Genomic DNA, 20,219 nt, shown 5'->3' with positions numbered 1-20,219 from the left:
CATAATACTTGACCTTGCTAACCTACGCTGACCTATTCCAGGGTGCCTATTTCCACCACTCCAACAAGCTCCATTCTCAGCTCAACTGCTGGCAAAGCCCTCATTCACGCTTTTATAACCTATAGACTTGATAATTCCAATACAGCCTTGGCTGGTCTCTCACATTCTAGACTCTGTAAACTTGATGTCATCCAAACCTTTTCAGCTGAAGTTTACCTGCACAAAATTCTGTTCACCTGTCAGCCCTGTGTTCACTAACCTACACTGACTGTGGGTGAGGAACACCTCAATTATAAAACGTACATCTCGGTTTTCAAATCTCAAATTCACTCCACGTCTCTGTATTCCCCTTTAGCCTCACTGGTCTCAAGTATCTGCACTGAATTAATTCTAACAATTGGAGCATCTCCGATTTTAATTATGCCACTAATTGGTCACTATGCCTTCATCTACACCCTCAGTTCTGGAATTTGCTCTAAATGCTCTCTACTTCTCTTTCCTTCTTTAAGATGCTTCCTAAAACTTACTTCAACTACACTAACTGAAATGCCTTGGCCATTTTATTATGTTAATGGTATTATATAAATACAGTTATGGAAAAAGACATGATAAAACTAAACATGAAGTGCTCAAATGAAAGTGGGGCTAATTTTAATACGTTGAGAAAGAAAAAAAGGGTAAATGCCTGAACTGGAAAAAACTGCAGGGAGTGGGTATTACTAAACAGATCTCTACAGAGTCAACACAGTCAAAAAAGACAAACAGCCGTCTTCTCTGCTGTATTATTCCATGGACAGCAGCTAAAGAACTCAGCAGAAAAGACAGGTTATAGTTGCCACAGAAGCATGAAAAAATCTAAATCACAAAGCAGGTTTATACAATGTGCTTTCAGAATGGCATCAATCTAACATAAATTTTCTTTGGAAGTATTCCCTTAGTTCACATGTGGCAAGTGAAAAGGATAGAGGTATAATTAAAGAATTTGGTAAAGAAAACGGTAACATAAGAAAAAATAACTAAAAAGAGAAAACAATGATATGGTAGTAAGCTGCAGGTATGTTTTAGCATTGGTAATCTACTTTATTTTTCAAAATCACCAATTTTTTTTTAAAAACACAAATGTAGTGATACACTAATGAAAGATATCAAATCACAGGTCACTTACGTTAACACATTAGCTGGCATCATCTGTGATTCTGGTGCTGCTTCTATTAATGATTGCCAAGTGTTTGTGGAATTAGGAATGACAAAGCCAAATTCAAAAAACCATTCTGGAAAATAAAAAGTAAGTTTTCATAAAGATTAACCAAATCAAGAGTCATGCTACTGATAATAGTCTAATGAATGCCATTTGCCAAGGACTGATTAACTCTGTAAATTGGTTTTTAATAAAACAGTAAAATGCATTACTAACTATGAAGCAGACATTACAGCAAACCTACTGATTCCTGTGTGCAGCTTAAAAATCCACAGCAGCCTTACAACATTGTATATATAGATGTAGTACAAGGAGTCCTTAAAAGGCGAGTTACCTACAAGTATCATTTCTGATGAAATATTTGCAATTATTTAACTTTAAATAGATGTCTTCTGCAAATTTTCATGAATCATATAGGATCTGAGGCACAGCTTGTGACGCTTATATGGTCCTGCTATGAAATTCTTAATGGACACTTTTTCCCTGTTCTTGACTTATCAAATGGAAGACTGCATACTGTTTCAAACAATCAAGCATCGAAATGGTACAGTACCGGTCGTTAAGTGTAGCCTCAACTAGTCACTCACTGCAGTAATGAGTCATCAGGGAAATAGTGGCAATAAAGCTGACCCCTAGACTTTTCATAAAACTTATCCAATTTTCCTATCTACTTTTCTCTTTCAGCAAGCTAAGCGGCCTGCATAGTTTGCACCTCTGTGTTTTCTTTTACATATACCATTTCAAAGGTTGTATTTCCCTTGGGTGCAATTACCAAAGCATTCAAAATGCAGTTTGAGTAACACTGTGCAGTTTGTACAATGACACACTCCAACTTGTATAGTACTATTTTAGCTTTATGTTTTGGCATTCTGTTTGTAATGTTAACATCTACCCTACAATGACAGAGAATGATTAATCAAAGTTAAATTGAAGTCAAATACCACTGAATCTGTTAAAATTTAATTTGCACTAATCATGAAAGGTGTGTGTTGCCCAATTTTACACCTACTTGCAAAGTATAATTTAGAAATAGTAGAAAATCGAATACTATTTATTTAGATGCTTCCCCCAGTAAATTTCTAAACCATCACACCCCTAAAGCTCTGGTCTACCTTGAAGCCAACTTAACTATTCCCAGATTTTATCTCTAATCCTCAGTCACAGTATGCTTAAGTAGCTGTTTTCTGATTTATTTATTTACTAGATAAATTGGGGATTTCTTAAATGCTTTTCAGAATTTTAGATATGTCACCTAATAAGGATTTTTACAGTTTACTGAGGATATAACTCCCATAAAATATTTTATGAAGCAGAAATGCTCCCAGATGCACAAAAATCATAGTATGACAAATGCTGGACTTCTGAAATGAAAGAAATACTGCAAACAAGCAGGTGAGGCAGCATCTGTCTACAGATGAACCTGAAACATTAACCCTTTTCATGGCCTTTCATTTGTTGTATCTGATGAAGTATGTACAGAAGATGACTAATGCTTGAAGATGTTCCTACATATTTATAAACTATCATAAACTATTCCTTGGGAGGATATGACAATATTACAACGGAACCACCTTTGGTTGCTTAATATTTCTGCCTCAACAATAAACTTGAAATGCAATTGCAAAAGGTCGTAAAAATTAATTCTTTCTGGAATATGATAATGAATGGGATAGACTGAAACTAGTGAATTTACAAGCGGCACCCTTTAAATCTGTGGGTTTACTTGGAAATGCTAAAACAAGAGGTGCCTTCCAGAAAAGGGACAAAGGATCACTAAAGTTTTGGAGTAGATCTGTAGCTCGGGTTGTGGGTGTTGAGGTTGGTTGGCTCGTCAAACTACTGCCAGAGACAAGCACGAGAATTCCTGAAAGTATGGCACTTCTCGAAGCGTGTTGTTAATAAACACATTGAACTCGTCCCCATGTACATTCCACTACGAGGGTAAACCAGAAGTGAGGCAATTCATCTCAATGGACCTCAGAGTTTAAAAACCAGGCGGGAAAACACACCAACGCTTCATTGGAGGCTGCACTGAAGATGTTACCAAGCATGGTAACGAAATGTCTGCAAAACAACAAACTAGCTCAGCGAGTCAACCAGCCTCAACGGACAAAGGATTTCACCGTCACCAGCTGCATTAAAATCCCTATGCTGAAACTGCAGATGAAATGCAAACCATAAGAATTTCTCAGACATCAATTCCATTCTTCAGAAATAATTAGCTGCCTAGCTTGATTTACAAAGAGGAGATTCTTAGAAAAGCAAGGTGGCCAGTGACACTAGTGACAAAATGTTTGTTCATGCACATGAATATGGTTGCTTGAAGAATTAGAATGTTACTGCAATTATAATGTTGGAAAGTGGGAAAGGGTATCAGAAGATCCAGATCAATCGATGTCCTTACACACATATATGGAGAAAGTATAAAATTTTGAAAAGAACCAAAAGGAATATTCTCAAGTTAGTGATGTGTACTAATGTGTGACAGATTTCCTTTGACTGAATAAGTTCAGTACATGCATTTGGGTCTGGAAAATTATGAGTATTTATATATAATACATGGATGTCTTAAATGTGAGAAAGGTCCTGGAGAAGGAACAGAGGACAATCAAGATAAAAGCTTTTTAAAAATTTAGTGCAGCTAAGATGGTTAGGGAAAGGTTTAGGGTACACGTTCAGAAGTACTTCTGCCAGAAAGTCTTCAGCTTTTAACTTTTCCCAGAACATTAGAAGATTACGATGGGTCAATGTTATGGGTAGCTATAACATTTTCAAAAGGAGCAGGCTTAAATGGGCTAAATGGCTTTATCCCCTTTTCTTTCTGTTTTAATGAATGAGTTGGAATAAAAGGGTCAGGAAAAGAACAGAATGACAAACTGGATTGAGTTGCTCTTCATCTACAGAAGTACTATACAATGAAGCTCTAAAACGATCTCTCCTAATCAACGCCTACAGCCCAGCTTTACTTGTCTTCACACCTCTTCCCATAATTCTAAGCAGGATGGGCAAGTGTTTGGAAACAATGCACGTTAGTAAGAGTCATCAGCCTTAACTGGTAGTTTACCGAGGAGAACTCAGATTTCAAACAGCTATGGGTTAACAAGTTTGGTTTACACCAATCGACCATGCAGAAAATCATAAGTAGTCCAAATACACTAGACTGCAATGTCAAGAGTAGGTGCGACTCTTGAGCCTGCTCAGCAGCTCATCTAGAAGGACAACTTCAAAATCAAATCTATATCCTTTCAGCAGTACAGCAGTATTAGCTCCTTTGATGAGTAAATAGGAGAGATTCAACACAAACCCCACCCACTTCGATATACTCAATGACCAGAGGTTCAGCAAGTCATCAATCAAAGCAGACGTAGCAGGCCCTGTGGTAATGAGAAAGGAATGCTGGGGACGGGCACTACAGGCTTAAGATATAACCCTACACATAGGAGTCGTTGATGAAGAAACTTTGACATTTGAGGACAACAGAGTAAAGTATCTTCAGGAAGTGAGCATGTCTCAAAACAATGCTTCAACCCATTCTCCAGCACAGATGTCATATAGAATTTGCAATTGCTTACACAAATCAAGACTTGGTCTAATATCACATATGAAATGACATCAACTTAGACTATAAACCAAAACAGAAATTGCTGGAGCAACTCAGTAGATCTGACAGCACCTGTGGGGAGAAAGTAGAATCAACATTTTGAGTCTGGTGACTCACCATGAGAACCTCTAATATAATGTTACCACAATACAATTAAATAAGATAATCACCTTCTAAGCACTGTCCTTTGAAGAAAACCTTTTGCTCTAGTCTGAACTTTTCCATCTGTTCGGATGAGGAAAAGTTTAACTCTCGGGAAACAGCTTTGCATTTTAGGATCTTTTTAGGAACACGAGCTGCAGAGAAATCAAAACAAAGAGATATTCCATGATTTTCCATTTTGAACTATTCAACAGAATATCCAGTTATATAAATTTTATCATGAGGCCCAAGAGTTGAGTCCAAAATCATCATTTTTGGTGGAGACAGGAAGCAAGGAAATAAACAAGCACAAAAATTAAATTACAATGGAAACCAAATAGAAGGCCCATATTTCTGGTCAGCAATGTTAAGAGCATTGACACTGATTGCAATGATTTCTGTGACCCATCTCTTCCATGTTTTTCAGCTGAAACTTCCAAAGCCTGCTGAAGTACTGGAGGGTCAAATACAGTCATGCACAGAGTTGATTGTTGGGTGCAAGAAAAGACGGATGAAGAAAGGCCAAGGCCATTCTTCATGACATTAGCTGCTATATTCAGGAAAATGTTTAAAGGCCTAAGTCTTTCAGTGGATTAGTGACTGGGTGGTACATTGGATAATTGGGTTGCGCTGGGAGTCATCTGGAGAAAGATGGGATTGGATCGTGTCGGGGGTTGAGGGGGAATGATTTGTGGTGGGGGTGGGGTTAGGGGTGCAGTTCTCAGTCTAGTTACCCCTGTTAATCTCTAAATTAGATCAACTGTTTACTAGAATATCTTCCAGGATAAGTTTGCATGGAAGCCCTGCATCTAGTCAGAACATTTGATTAAGTTCAGTCGTGAAGGCTTTCAAGGAGGAACGTGGGCAATACAGAGCAGCCCATCGGAAGCTTGCTTTTCCAGGGAATTACAGCACTTGTGTGTTTATCAGGATTTCTGCAGGATCCTGACACACATCTCCCAACTTGCATCCAACGTTTAACAATCTAGATTCTGGAAGATTTAGGCCATTAAGTGAGATACATAACCAGACTAGCTGCATATCTCATCTTAACATCTGTCACAAAATGCTTTTCAGAGGAAAAAAAAATTGCCATCTTTCTTTAATAATTGAAATTCTCCAATGTCCAAAGCTTATTTTAGATAAGGAAATTAAGATCAAAAATGTGTGCCACAATAACCTGATTAAATTCATAATTTACATTTTTTATTTCTTATAATCCAAAAGAAACTTCAAGAGTCTCAAAACAGGACTTGGGACTTTTGTCCAGATATGTAGATATATCATCTGATTTGAGACTGCCCCGCACAAAGGACACATAATGCAACTAAAATCAGAATGCATTAGTAAGGTGTGGTGAACAGTAATTCACTAGCTTTGTTGCTGGATTAGAAACCAGAGATCTGGACTAATCATTTTCAGGAAACAAGGTTTTTTTTTAAGTCTTTCTCTTCTGATTGGGGCTTAGTGCACTACCCTAACTGCAAAACTGAAAGCAGTATGAGGATTTATGAACTTTACACTGTTCTTTCCTGTGTGAACTGTACTTTTTGGTATCATCAAAAGATCATCCATGGCGTTGTTCACTATCAGTTAACATTTTTGAAATAATAATAGGGTCACACGAAGACACATAATCAGACACACTGATTAATCAGGATTGTGGGGTGAAGGAACTGAGATCCAGTAGGGGTCAAAAGCCTACAAGCACTAGAATTGTGCTTCAACCTAGCTCTAACAATTCCAAATGAAGGAATAAGCCAGTCACTATTAATAGTTTCTTATGTAGATACATTCTCTTGGTATAATGATGTGTCATTTAGAATTCAGACAGAAGTACTGAGTGGATGGTCCATCTCAGCCTCCTCTTGAGGTCCAACATCATATGTGCCATTATTCAGCCAATTCAATTCACTCCACATTCCATCAAGAAATGACTGAAGGCACTGGTTATTGTAAAGGCTGTAGGTCCTGATGACATCCCAGCAATTGTACTGAAGACGTGCTCCAGAACTAGCTAGCCAAGCTGTACAGCTACATCATCTACCTGGCAGTGTGGAAATTTGCCTACGTATGTCCTGTACACAAAAAGCAGGACAAATCCAATCTGGCCAACTACTGCCAAATCACTCACCTCTCAATCATCAGCAAAGTGATGGATTGGGGCATTAACTGTGCTATTGGTGCCACTTGTTCAGCAATAATCGACTCACTGACACTTTGCTTGGGTTTCACCAGGGCCACTCAGCTACTGAACTCAGTGCAACCTTGAGGTGGAATGAGTGTGATTGCCTTAAAAGTAAGGCTGTGTAGGATCACCATCTTCCGCTGCTTTATCAATGATCTTCCTTCCATCATAATGTCACAAGTGGCAATGTTCATTGATGATTACATACTGTTTACCACCATTCTCAACTCCTCAGATACTTCAGTAGCTTGTACCCACATGAAACAATATCTTGACAATGTCCAGGCTTCAGCTGTTAAATAGCAAATAACATTCATACAACAGATGCTATGCAATGACCATCTAAACAAGACAGACTCCAGCTATCTCCCCCTAACATTTAACAGTATTATCATTGCTGAATCTCCCTTAACATTAATATCCTTCTGTTGCTAACATCATTGCCTGCTCGTTTACTGCTGCCCTAATTCCTCCTGACCGATGCATTATTGTGGAACTTGTGCTCCTACTGCTTACCCCAGCAAAAAACAAATTTATCAGAGATAATGGGAACTGCAGATGCTAGAGAATCCAAGATAATAAAGTGTGAAGCTGGATGAACACAGCAGCCCAAGCAGCATCTCAGGAGCACATATTCAGTTGTGGGTAGCCACTGCTGTCAACTCACGACCTATTTGCACTTCCCTCACCTTTATACTTCATTCTTGATTAATCAGCTACAAATAAATATATAAAATGTGTATGTCAGTGAGCGCTACCTATACCAGAAGGTTCAGCATTTCCAGATGTTTATATTAAGTTCTTGCACAAGGAAATATGTAGATCCATGTTGTTATCTAATTGTCACATATCAATGACTCACTCTTAGCCTGAAGCTGCACCAACTCTGCTTCAAATTTTCTTCCTCTCAACTCCTTGCCTCAAGATTATCTGAATATTCAGATTATAGAATCATAGAATTCCTACAATGTGGAGGCAGGCCACATTCTGCCCATCAAGTCTACTCCAACCCTCTGAAGACCATCCCACCCAGATACCCACCCCATCCTATCCTTTTTACTCTGCATTTCCCATGGCTAACCCACCTAACCAGAATATCCCTGGGCACTGTGGGTAATTTAGCATGGCCAATCTACCAAAACTGCACATCTTTGAACTGTGGGAGGAAACTGAAGGACTCAGCAGAAACCCAAGCAAATGTGGGTAGAATGTGAAAATTCCGCAGAGAAGGTTGCTGGAAACAAATTCAAGTACCTGGTGCCGTGAGGCAACAGTGCTAACCGCTGAGCCACCGTGCTGCTCTGATATGTTAATGGTTTTCTTGAGTTCATGTCACCAGTCATTCCTATGAGCAGACTTTGCAAGTCTCCACTATATGTTGCCTATCTTCTTTTATACAATATCTAAATTACTACTGGTTAACTTTGATTTCAAATAGTTGTCCACAAAGACATTCATTTTGGGTACATTTCTCATTGACCAAGGCATTACAAGTAAATTAACGAAATAACTTAGAAAGAGGAGAATAGTTCAATCACAAAAGTCTAACATTAACAAAAATTTTTTTAAAAATCACAGAATTGTTACAGGTGCAGAGGAGGTCATTCAGCCTATCGTTCCTGCACTGGTTCTAATACCGAGTGCCAATATCCTACCTTTTCCCTACATTGCTACACACCATTTCTATCCAAATAATCAACCAATGCTTTCTTGAATGCTTCAACCAAATTGGCCTCACCACATTTCCAGGCAGTGCATTCCATACCCTAACTCTCGCTACGTTAAAACTTTTTTCCTCACTTTATTTTTGCTTTGTTTACACATCACTTTAAATCTATACCCTCTAATTCTTTTTACTTTTACGAGTGGAAACAGCTTCTCCCTATCTACAATATCCTGCTCAATCGTGATTTTGAAAACTTTTATCAAATCTCTTCTCAACCTTCTTTTCTCCAAGGATAACAGTCTCAATTTCTTCAATCTATCCTCATAACTAAATTTTCTCAGTCTTGGAATCATTCTTGTAAATCACTTCTGCACTCTCCAAGGTAATCACATCTCTTCTACAATATGGCATCCATAGCTGTACACAATATTCCAGGTGAAATCTAACAAGTGTCTTATACAAGTTCAACATCACCTCTTTTCTCTTGTACTCTATGCCCTTATTAATAAAAGTCAAGAACACTGCATACTTTACTAACTGCTCTCTTGACCTGTCCTGCCACCTTCAACAACTTATTCACATATAGGCCCAGGTCTCTCTGCTCCTGAACATCCTTTAGAATTTTATCCCATACCTTACATTGTTTCTCAACATTCTTTCAACCTAACTGCATCACATCACACTTCTCTACAGTAAGCCTCATGTACTACCTATGAGTGATAATGGGAACTGCAGATGCTGGAGAATCCAAGATAACAAGTGTGGAGCTGCCTGAACACAGCAGGCCAAGCAGCATCTCAGGAGCACAAAAGCTGACGTTTCGGGCCTAGACCCTTCATCAGAGAGCATCGAAACGTCAGCTTTTGTGCTCCTGAGATGCTGCTTGGCCTGCTGTGTTTATCCAGCTCCACACTTTGTTCTCATGTACTACCTATCTGTCCAGTCCAGTAACTTGTTCTTTGGAATTCCAATGTCCCTTTGGATTTCCATAATGTCCGCCTCACAGTTTAGAACTCTTCAAAATTTAATGTCATCTGTAAACTTTGAAATTGCCCCACACACCAGGATCTGAATCATTAAATATATCAGGAAAAGCAAGGTCTTAATAAAAACTCCATAAACTTTCCTCCAGCCTGAAAAATATTCACTGGCCACTATACTGTTTCCTATCACTCAGCCAATTTTGTATCCATAAGACCATAAGACGTAGGAATGGAAGTAAGGCCATTCGGCTCATCGAGTCCACACCGCCATTTAATCATGGCTGATGGGCATTTCAACTCCACTTCCCTGCACTTTCCCCATAGCCCTTGATTCCTTGTGAAATCAAGAATTTATCAATCTCTGCCTTGAAGCCATTTAACGACCCGGCCTCCACTGCGCTCCATGGCAATGAATTTCACAGACCCACCACTCTCTGGCTGAAGAAATGTCTCCTCATTTCCCTTTTATATTTACCCCCTCTAATTCTAAGGCTGTGCCCACGGGTCCTAGTCTCCCCGCCTAACGGAAACAACTTCCCAGCATCCACCCTTTCTAAGCCACACATTATCTTGTAAGTTATCTGTGTTGCTACTGACCTGTAGCAATGTGCTACAACTTTCCACACAGGTCTGTTGTGTGGCATAATATCAAACACCTTTTGGAAATCCATATATACTGTCATCAGCCCTTTCTATTGCCTCTTCAAAAAAAACTCCAATAAGTTATTCAAACATGGTTTTCCCTTGAATAATGTATGCTGACTCATCCTAACTAACCCACGTTTTTCCATGTCATTATTGATTCTATCCCAAGTAATTTTTTCCAGAAGTTTTCATACCACCAAACTTAAACCTGCTGGTCTTTAATTGCTGGGATTATACTTACAACTTTTCTTGAACAAGGCTGTAATGTTTTCAATCCTCCAGAATGCTGGTACCTCCCCAAGTCCAGAGTAGACTGAAAAATTATGGCCAGTGCCCTGCAATTTCTATCCTCACTTCCTTCAAAACCTTTGATTGCATCTTGTCTTATCCCAGTGTCTTGTTAAATTTAAGCGTGAACATTCTATCCAAGACTATTCCCTTATCAATCTCACACCCAGCTCATGACAGAGTTTCTTCCTGAGCAGCATCCTCTTCTTTATTAAACAGCTGCAAAGTATTAATTTAATACCTCAGGTACGCCCACTGTCTTCACATTTAAATCCTGTTTTTGGTCTCCAATAGGCCCTAATCCTCCAGTAACCATTCTCTTACTGTTTACATGCCCACAGAAAGCTTTGTGATTTTCTTTACTTTTGTTGCTAGTCTTTTCTCACAGATTCTCTTTGCTTCTTTTATTTGCTTTTTCACCTTCCCCCTACCCTTCAATATTCATACTGATTCTCAATTGTTAATTTCTACTTCCTCTGTCATCCAGGGAACTCTGAATTTGTTTGTCTTGTCTTTTCCATTAGAGAAAATGTATACCAACTGTACCCAAGCCATCTCCTCTTTGAGGATTGCCCATTGATCACTTATTGTTTTCCTTTACCAAACTCTTATTCCAATCAACCCTACTCAGTTCTGTTCTTAACCCATTAACATTATCTCTCCATCAACTGATTTTTTTTTACACTGGATTGTTGCATGCCATTCTCCATCACCATCCTGAACTTTGCGATACAATGATCACTGTTTCCTATAAATTCCCCAACAACCTCATGATCTATTTTTCCCATCTGATTGCCAAGGAACAGATCCAACAATGCATCCTTCATTGTAGTGGCCAGGCAGTGCTGTCGGAAACGCTCCCAAATACAATCTGGGAACACTTACTCTGTGCTACCCCTTATACTACCATTACCCCATTCTATAATTGGGTTATTGAAGACCCCACTGTAACTACACCGTTGTGTTAGCATCTCTCTTTAATTTCCCTACAGATTTGCTTGACATCCTTTCCATAGTTGGTGGTCTGTAGGCTACACCAAGCAAAGTAACTGCACCCCTTTTTATTCTGTAGATCTTGCCAAATTTACTTTTACTTTAACTCTCTGGGACATGTTCCTTCTCTAGCACTGCAATGCCTACTTAACCAATGCAGCTATCCCTCCTTCTTTCTTTATTTTTCTATCTTTCCTGAATAGCTCCTTCCCAGGAATGGGTAATTCTTGCACCTTCTTGAGCCAGGCCTCCATCACTGCCACATTATAATTCCACACTGCAATCATGGTCTGTAACTCCCCAACCTTATGTGCAACATTTCTTGTATTTACATAACGTGCAGTTCAACTCTTTTGGACTCCCAGTCTTTCTTCCCTGTTCCAACTTCACCTACTAATTTGTTATTCTCTGTGCTACTGCCAGCTGCATCTCCAAGTATTTTGCAAGCCCAGGCATTGTCCTTTACTATTCTCCCTTTGTGCCCAGATATCTATTACAAACTATTGCACTCCTTTAAAATAATAACCTTGTAATCACAACTGAAAATTCTAATACCATACGTTGACTTTAGAATGTATAATTTATCTGGAATTGTTTTTGATACTATTCTCACATCTAATATTTCAAAAGATTCCCCTAGTTAGAGAAACCGAATAACTTTGGGTATACAATGTTAAAATTAAAAGCAGAAACATTTAATTATACAACTGTACTAGCTATTTATATAATTGCAGTGGTTAAGGAAAACAAAAGAATGGCACAGATGATGAATTTGGAAGATTTTAAATCAAAAGTAGGTCAGAATTAAACTATTGCTAACCCACACAACAACGCTACTAAAACGGACAACACCCCTCCTTCTTCCTTTCTGATACAGTTGACCTTACATAAAGGCGGTAAAACAAGTAAATTACTTTTCCAACTTTAAGGGAAATTTTTACAGGAAAATAGAATATGCTAAGACTGGGTATTAATGCAACTTATGCAATATTAAAGTGGCAAGATTTGTATGTTCTGCTGCAGATAGTCATAAAAAAGGAAAAATTCTACAATTTTTTTGTAAGCTAATTTACTCAAAGGTTTAAAGTGAAAGCTGTTTTTGATGCTTTCTAAATATTTACTGCATCTTCTTTTTCCATTCACCTCACTTAATTATGTACTGTGGTGTCAACTTATTTAACTATCTGCAGCTGCTTTATAAATAATCTGCATTGCATCATAAGGCTAGAAGTGGAGTTGTGTGCACACTATTCAGCACCATTCATATCTCACACTGAAACAGACCATGGCTGCATGCAGCAAGACTTGCACGTGGATGTGGGCTGGAAAGTGGTAAGCAACATTTGTGACACAACTGTGAGGCAACGAACTACTCCAACAAGAGTGAATCTAAACATCATCCCTTGAAGTTCACTGACATTTTCTTCGTTGAGTACCCCAGATAATCATCCTCCCGGAGCTAGCTATTGACTGGAAACTGAACTGGACCAGACATATAAATATTGTGGCTATGAGAGCAGGTCAGAGGCTACGATTCTACGCTGAGTAATCCACCTCCTGATACTTAAATGCTTGTCCACAATCTACAAAGGCACAAATCAGGATTACGATGGAACACCCTCCACTTGTCTGAATGAGTGCAACTTCAACAACATTCAAGATGCTTTGTTTGAATGAGTGCAACTTCAACAACATTCAAGATGCCTTACAACATCCAGTACAAAACAGACCACTTCACTCACACCACATCCACCACATTCAACATTCATGCCCTTCTTCACCTCACGACAACAGCAATATCTTGTAGATGTTGGTATGTTCACCGAGCTAGGAGGTTTGATAGCAGACATTTTGTCCCCTTACTAGGTGACATCCTCAGTGCTGAGGAGCTTCCTGTGAAGCGCTGTTGTCTTGTGCAGGTTCGGCACAAGACAACAGCGCTTCACAGCGGACTCCATAGCACTGAGGACATCACCTAGTAACAGGACGAAACGTCCACTATCAAACCTCCCAGCTTGGCGAACACACCAACATCTACAACCAGCACCCGAGCTACAAATCTTCACTCAAACCCTAAGCATCACTATATACCAGGTGCATGGTGGATTGCAGGAAGTCATCACATCTGTTTTGAATACACGTTTTAAATCTGTAACCGCTACTGCTAGAAGGATAAACCAGCAGATGCACAGGAACACCATCACCTGTAAGATCCCCTCCAAACCACTCATCATCTTCGTTCTTTCACTGTCATTGAGTCAAAATCTTGGAACTCTCTTCCTAATAGCATTGTGGATGTCTCTGTAACCCAAGTGCTGTAGCGGTTCAAGAGGTTAACTCATATCACATCCAGAGGGCAATTAGGAATTGTGAACAGTCCTCTCAAATTTTAATGTTTATGTTGATCTCGCTCTTTTTGTGCATTCTCTCCCTTGATAATATTACATTCTTCGCTCTGTTCTATTACCCTTATGCACTTCATATGGTATGATCTGCCTGTACTGAATGCTAAACAAAACTTTTTCACTGTACCTAGGTACATGTGACAATAATACATCAAACCAAACTAGAAAGCTTGCTTGGCCAGTGACACCTATATTCTATTAATAATAAAAGAATCCATCTGCAACTGGTTCAAATAAAACGTTTTTTCCAAGAATTAAAAACATGAATTTATTGAGCAAAATTCTTTTTAAAAAAAGACTTCTTTCACTTGAAATACAAACAGATCTAGGAGAATGGATTTGCAAAATCACTCAAGTAGAAATGTGAGCTAATTAAACCCCAGAAAGAGACTAGGGTCCATCTCAAGAAGAGCAGAATTAAAAATGTTCAAATTGTGCAGAAACACACTGCACTGCACTTAAAATACTGTACACAGTTCAGGTCTCTGATTTGCAGAATGTGCAACAATGATACCAGAACTAAAAAGATTATAATTATGAAAGTTCTGGATAGGCTGAAGCTCTTTCATCTAGAAAGAGAAGGTTGAAGGCTAACCAAACAGAGTTCTTCAAAATTATGAAGGAGCTCGATAGAATAGACAAAAAGAAGATCTTTTTGAGCCGCATCCTTATATGTGAGCCAGGCATTCTGGGTTTAAGTCCCATTGAAGGAGCTGAGGTCCACGGAGGCTTCGCTGCTCATATCGTGGTCTATCAGGCTGGTTATCAGTCTGGAAATCTTTCCAATATGCCTGTATCAGAAAGTAATGATGGAAGAGTTTCCTGGTCAGCTGTGCTTGACATGAAGTGGTTCCCCTCAAGCTATAGCCTCTTGTGACAGTTTTTCCTGAAACCGTTTGCAAGCCTTAAGTGTGGGAACAAAGTTGAGAAGAAATTTAAAGAGTTTTAATTAAATTCAAAAATCTGAGAGAAATCTCCTTACTCATAGTGTTTAGAACTTGCCATAACATAGAGAAGTTGTGGTGAATAGCATTGTTGCATTTCAGGGAAAGAGAGTTAAGTACAGAAGACACTAAGGATTAGAAGGATATTCCCATACAATTAGATTACTAAGAGTGGGAGGAGGCTCATGTGGGGCATAAACACTGGTACAGACCAATTAGGCTGAATGGCTTGCATATGCTGTAAATTCTATACAATTCCCACCCCTTGAACAATGTAATCGAAACCTCAGTGCAAACTGATCTCAATCATGGCAAAACTTTTCAGCTCCAGAGGCAGAAGGTTGTGGGTTCAAGCTCCACACCAGGACTTGAGCACAAAAATCAAAGTGATTGTTCTGATTCCATCAAAAAATCTACCAGTAACCAAAGAGGAGCCTGATTGCAGGAAGGTGTACAACCAGAAAGATCACAATCTTTGCATTTAGAATTACCTATTGTTGAGGGAGACTGTTGATAAGAGCTTTACTGATGTTGCAGTAATTTGGAAGTACTACCACTGTTGTAATCTAAGAAATATGACAGCTGATATGTGCCCAACAAAATGATGACCGAATAATATGTGGTGATGGTTGAAAGTGGAATAAATGTTGACCAGGAAACAGGAGAGAACTCTTCTGTTGTTCTTTAAAATAGTGCCATTAGACCTTTTACACCCACCTTAGACGCATGCAGAACCTCAGTTTAATGATCTCAAAAGACACCACCTTCAACAATGTGGCTCTTCCTCACTACTGCATAATAGGTAATTCTAAATGCAAGATTGTAATCTTCCTGTTTTCTGATTTTCTGATGGAATTAGGCCTCTGGGCTAAGAAATTCCAGCTATGTGCAGCTGCCAGTCAGTCAATCGGGGCTGGTAGCTCCAGATCAATGCTGCAAGGAAAACATCCCCTCAACTTCCAGGATGAAGGATCGTTAACGGGAAAGTGCTGGTTAAGGGCAGTGGGGTGGGTTTATGGAATCAGAGAATCCCTACAATGCCATTCAGCCCATTGTGTCTGCACCAACCCTCCTAAGAGCATCTCACCCAGACCCAACCTGTCCCCTTATCCCCATAGCCCTGCATTTACCATAGCTAGTCCACCTAGCTTGCACATCGCTAGATACTACAGGGCAATTTAGCACAGCCAATCCACCTAACCTGCACATCTTTGGGACTGTGGGACCAAACCGGAGGACCTGGGAGGTACCCACACAGACACAGGAAGAATGTGTAAACTCCACTCAGACAGCCACCCAAGGCTAGAATCAAACTTGGGTCTCTGGCGCTGAGGCAACACTGCTAACCACTGAGCCATCTCATCACCTCCAGGTTGGGTGTCCTTTGGTTCAAATTGTGGATACGAGTCAGCATGGTCAGAGGCAAGGGCAGAATGGCAGCTCTCAACAGCCATGATATCTGTCATTTACAAATCATTGCTGATCGAGCACATCTCCCTGAACGCAAAAATCAACAAGCTGCCCACACCGGCTATTGCACGCGCTTCTGCAGTATGTGGGTCTTGAATCTGGGTCTTGTGGTCTCACTTGGAGCTGAAATAGCAGGCCTGGCAGCATAAGGAATTTAAGTGGTTAATTGACTACTTATAGTTCTCAAGCGGAGCACAGCAGGAAAATTAAGCTTGGGTCTTCCCACCCAGAACTTAATTAAGGCAAAGACAAGGTGTTGTTGGGGTTTTGGTATATATTTTCCAGTTAGCCTGTTGAGAGGCATACCTCAGGAGCAAATGGAATTTGAACCTGAGTCTCCTGGTCCAGAGGCAGTAATACTACACTGCACCACAACAGCACCAGTAGGGCTTAGGTCACTATCTTTCCTAATTGAGCTCAGATCACGTTACTTGGTCTGCACAAGGGCCCAGAAGATTGTGTTCCAAGTCTTTCTTTGTGGTAAGGTAAGTTAAGGGGTGATCTGATTGAAGTCTTCAAGATATTAACAGAAAAAGGCAGAATGGATGATGATTAGCTATTTCCACTGATTGGAGATTCTAGAACTAGAGGGCACAGTTTGAGAATTAGGGGCAGATAATTCAGGAGAAATGTCAGGAAGCACTTTTACACTAAAGGATGAGAGATGTTTGGAACTCTCTTCCACAAATGTCAGTGGACACAGGGTCGGTTGTTAATTTTAAACCTGTAAGAAATAACCTTGTTAAGGAAAGGTATTAAGGGATAGGGGCCAAAGGCAGGTATATGAAGTTAGGTCACAGATCAGCCACCACCTAATTAAATAGCAGAATAGGCTCAATGGGTGAATGGCCTACTCGTGTTCCCGTGTAATTAAAACAAACAAGTATATGTGCATGCCGTACTTGATCATCCAAATCACATAATCCTGCTTAAACAATTCTTATAAATTTCTTGCTGCTCATTGTCTCATACACAATATGTACATTTCTTCCAGCTATCAGAGATTCACAAGTTAATTACCAAGATAAACCAGTCTATCTCAACTTTTCTAGCAAGAAAACAGAAGCATCCCATTTCATTAATTTAAAAAATATATGCTAAGGCATACTACTCCAATAGAAAACTACTGAACAAATGACCTGACCAAGAAACAATTTGTTAATATCTCAATATTTCCTGCCATATTACTCTCATGATGGTCTTCCTCTCCTTGTTTATACCTTGTTCCTTCTATGAGAGAGTGGTTCTTGTGTGGAATGAACTTCCAGAGGAAATGGTGGATGTGGCTACGGTTACAATTTTTAAAAGATATTTACATAAGCACTTGAAAAAGAAAGGATTGGAGCAATGTGTGGCAAATGCAAACACGTGGGATTAGTCTAATTTGGGATTATGGTTGCGTGGACTGGTTAGACCAAAGGGTCTGCTTCCATGCCACATGACTCTATGACTATGTGCATTTTCAAGATCCTTAAATTATATGGCTTATATTTAAAATCTTTCCAGTTCTGTAATAAAGTATGAAACCCTTATACTGGGGGTCATACAGGATTCCCCAGATACTGCTTTTCATTAGTGATTATTCATCCAAGGTTTGCACAATCGGGCTTTAGGGTTAGGTACTGAAAGTATGTCTATAATGTCAGAAACATTTGTGGCTGCTCAGTGGGTATGAGTAGTCCCTTAAAGCCTGCTTGTAAGAGTCCACACAAAATCCAGAAGAAAACAACAATTCTAGAGTCACTCAGCTCTAGCCCAATGCAACAGTAACTTGTAAATATATCAGTCTGTACAAAGATGCATAAATCACACAGAAATCAAGAATTTTCTAAAAGATAAAATATTAAGAGGAATTGCTGATGTTTAGGTGGAAATTCAGGAGGTAGTTACACTCTTAGGGTTAGGAAGTCTGTTTAGTAGTCAGGAACAGGGAATTTTATTCAGAACCAGGCTCATAAGGGAACTCCAGGTGCAGTATTGGTGAGCCTCAGCCTTCACCCAACTGATGAAGGGTCTAGGCCCCAAATGTCAGCTTCTGTGCTCCTAAGATACTGCTTGGCCTGCTGTGTTCATCCAGTTCCACGCTTTGTTATCTCAACAAGTAAGAAGTCGTTTTTGCCTCTATAAATGAAGAGTCTGCAGGGGTGTATTAGTAAACTGTCTATGAGACAACTGTACAATAGGCCACTCAAGTGCAGGAGGTGAATATAAATAAGAACATAAAGTTCTGCAGAAACTCAAGTTCTGGCAACTTCTGTCAGGATAGAAACACTTCATTTTAACATTTCAAGTCAATTTCCAAACTGAGGAGAACGGTGATGGGCTTTATGCTGTACAGAAACATGGGGAGACACCAATGGAACAAATAGGAGGGTCGGGAAAAGGTGAGAAGCAGAAACTAGGAGGAGTAAGTGATTCAGGTCTTTGATCCTGCAGCCCCATTCAATATGATTGTGGCTGATTCTCTACTTCAGTGGCAAATTCCTGTTTTCCCTTGAAACCCTTTGATGCCCATTTTAATATCTGTGTTCAGCAAAATTGGAAGTAATTCATTTGGCTCCCTCATCCAAATCATTTATTTAAATCATGAATAGCTGCAGCCCAAGCACTGACCCCTACAGTAAACCACTGGTTCTGCCACCCAGAAAAGCACCCTATTCTTCCTACCCTGTTTGCCATCTGAGAATCTATTCTCAATCCATGTCAGTATATTTATCTAGAATCCAATATGTTTTTATTCTGTCCATTAGCCTTTTACGTGGAAGCTTATCAAGTCTTCTAAAAATCCAAATACACCACATCCACTGGTTCTCCTGACCTATTCTTACAACGTCAAAAAAAACCCAGTAGATTCGTAAAGCATGATTTCCCTGTCATCAACCCATGGTGACTTTGTCTAATCCTATTAATGCTTTCCCAGTATTTTACTATAGACATTAGGTTAGCCGGTCTGTATTTCTCTTTTGTTTCCCAGTCCCTCCCTTTTTAAATTGTGGAGTTACATTTGTCACATCTGCTCCAGAGTCTGCAGAATTTTGGAAAGTGGCAACCAATACATCAAATATTTCCAGGGGCACTTCCTTTAGTAATGTGAGATACAAATTGTCAGACTTTGGGGATTTGTCAGCCTTTAACTCCATTAAGTTGTCAGCACCTTTCTTTTCACTAATACTGATTTTCTTCAAATTCTCTGTCACACTAGGCCCTTGGTTCCCTAAGCTTTCCAGGAAATTATGTGTTCTCTTTTGTGAAGGCAGAACAAACTGTGTTCAATTCTTCTGCCAGTTCTTTTTTGCCCTTTATAATTTCTCCCATTTTTGGCTGTAAAGGACCTACATTCGTGTTCACCAAACTTTTCTTCACATTTTTAGAAACTTTTACTGTCTTTTTATTAATGATCCTAGCAAGTTTCCTCTTATGCTCTATCTTCTCCTTCCTGGTCAATTTTTTTTATCCTCTTTTGCTGCATTCTAGATTGCTCTCAGTCCGAAAACTTCCATTGGAACTCGCCATGTTTCTTATTTAAAATACAGTCAAGATTTTCCACTTGCAATATCAACAGTAATCTGTTCACTTGGATATGAAACATATGATTAAAGTACCTTCATGCTCCACTCCAGGTAACGAGAGATCTTCTGTGCCTTGCCATAAAACTTTTCCTGTTTCTGCATCACGCAGATTCATCCAGTTACTGATG

General features: G+C 39.4%; 1 protein-coding gene across 2 annotated transcripts in view; it reads right to left on the bottom strand.

The window, feature by feature from the left end:
* The window catches only part of pde6d (phosphodiesterase 6D, cGMP-specific, rod, delta), a 54,984-nt gene that overhangs the window by 8,513 nt on the left and 26,252 nt on the right, over positions 1-20,219 (bottom strand). Inside the window, exons 2-4 of one of the 2 annotated variants that reach the window (XM_048541955.1) lie at positions 20,125-20,213; positions 4,970-5,095; positions 1,166-1,271 (exon numbers count right to left, since the gene is read on the bottom strand). In XM_048541955.1, coding sequence (XP_048397912.1) covers positions 1,166-1,271; positions 4,970-5,095; positions 20,125-20,213 — 321 coding nt within the window. Of the gene's footprint in view, positions 1-1,165; positions 1,272-4,969; positions 5,096-14,422; positions 15,013-20,124; positions 20,214-20,219 lie in introns of those variants that run through there. The other variant, XM_048541956.2, reaches the window with a different exon arrangement.

Source organism: Stegostoma tigrinum, chromosome 14 (genome assembly GCF_030684315.1).
Source record: "Stegostoma tigrinum isolate sSteTig4 chromosome 14, sSteTig4.hap1, whole genome shotgun sequence".
Taxonomy (NCBI): Eukaryota; Metazoa; Chordata; class Chondrichthyes; order Orectolobiformes; family Stegostomatidae; genus Stegostoma; species Stegostoma tigrinum.
Note: the sequence above shows the minus strand (reverse complement) of the source record. Positions and strands in the feature narration are given on the sequence as shown.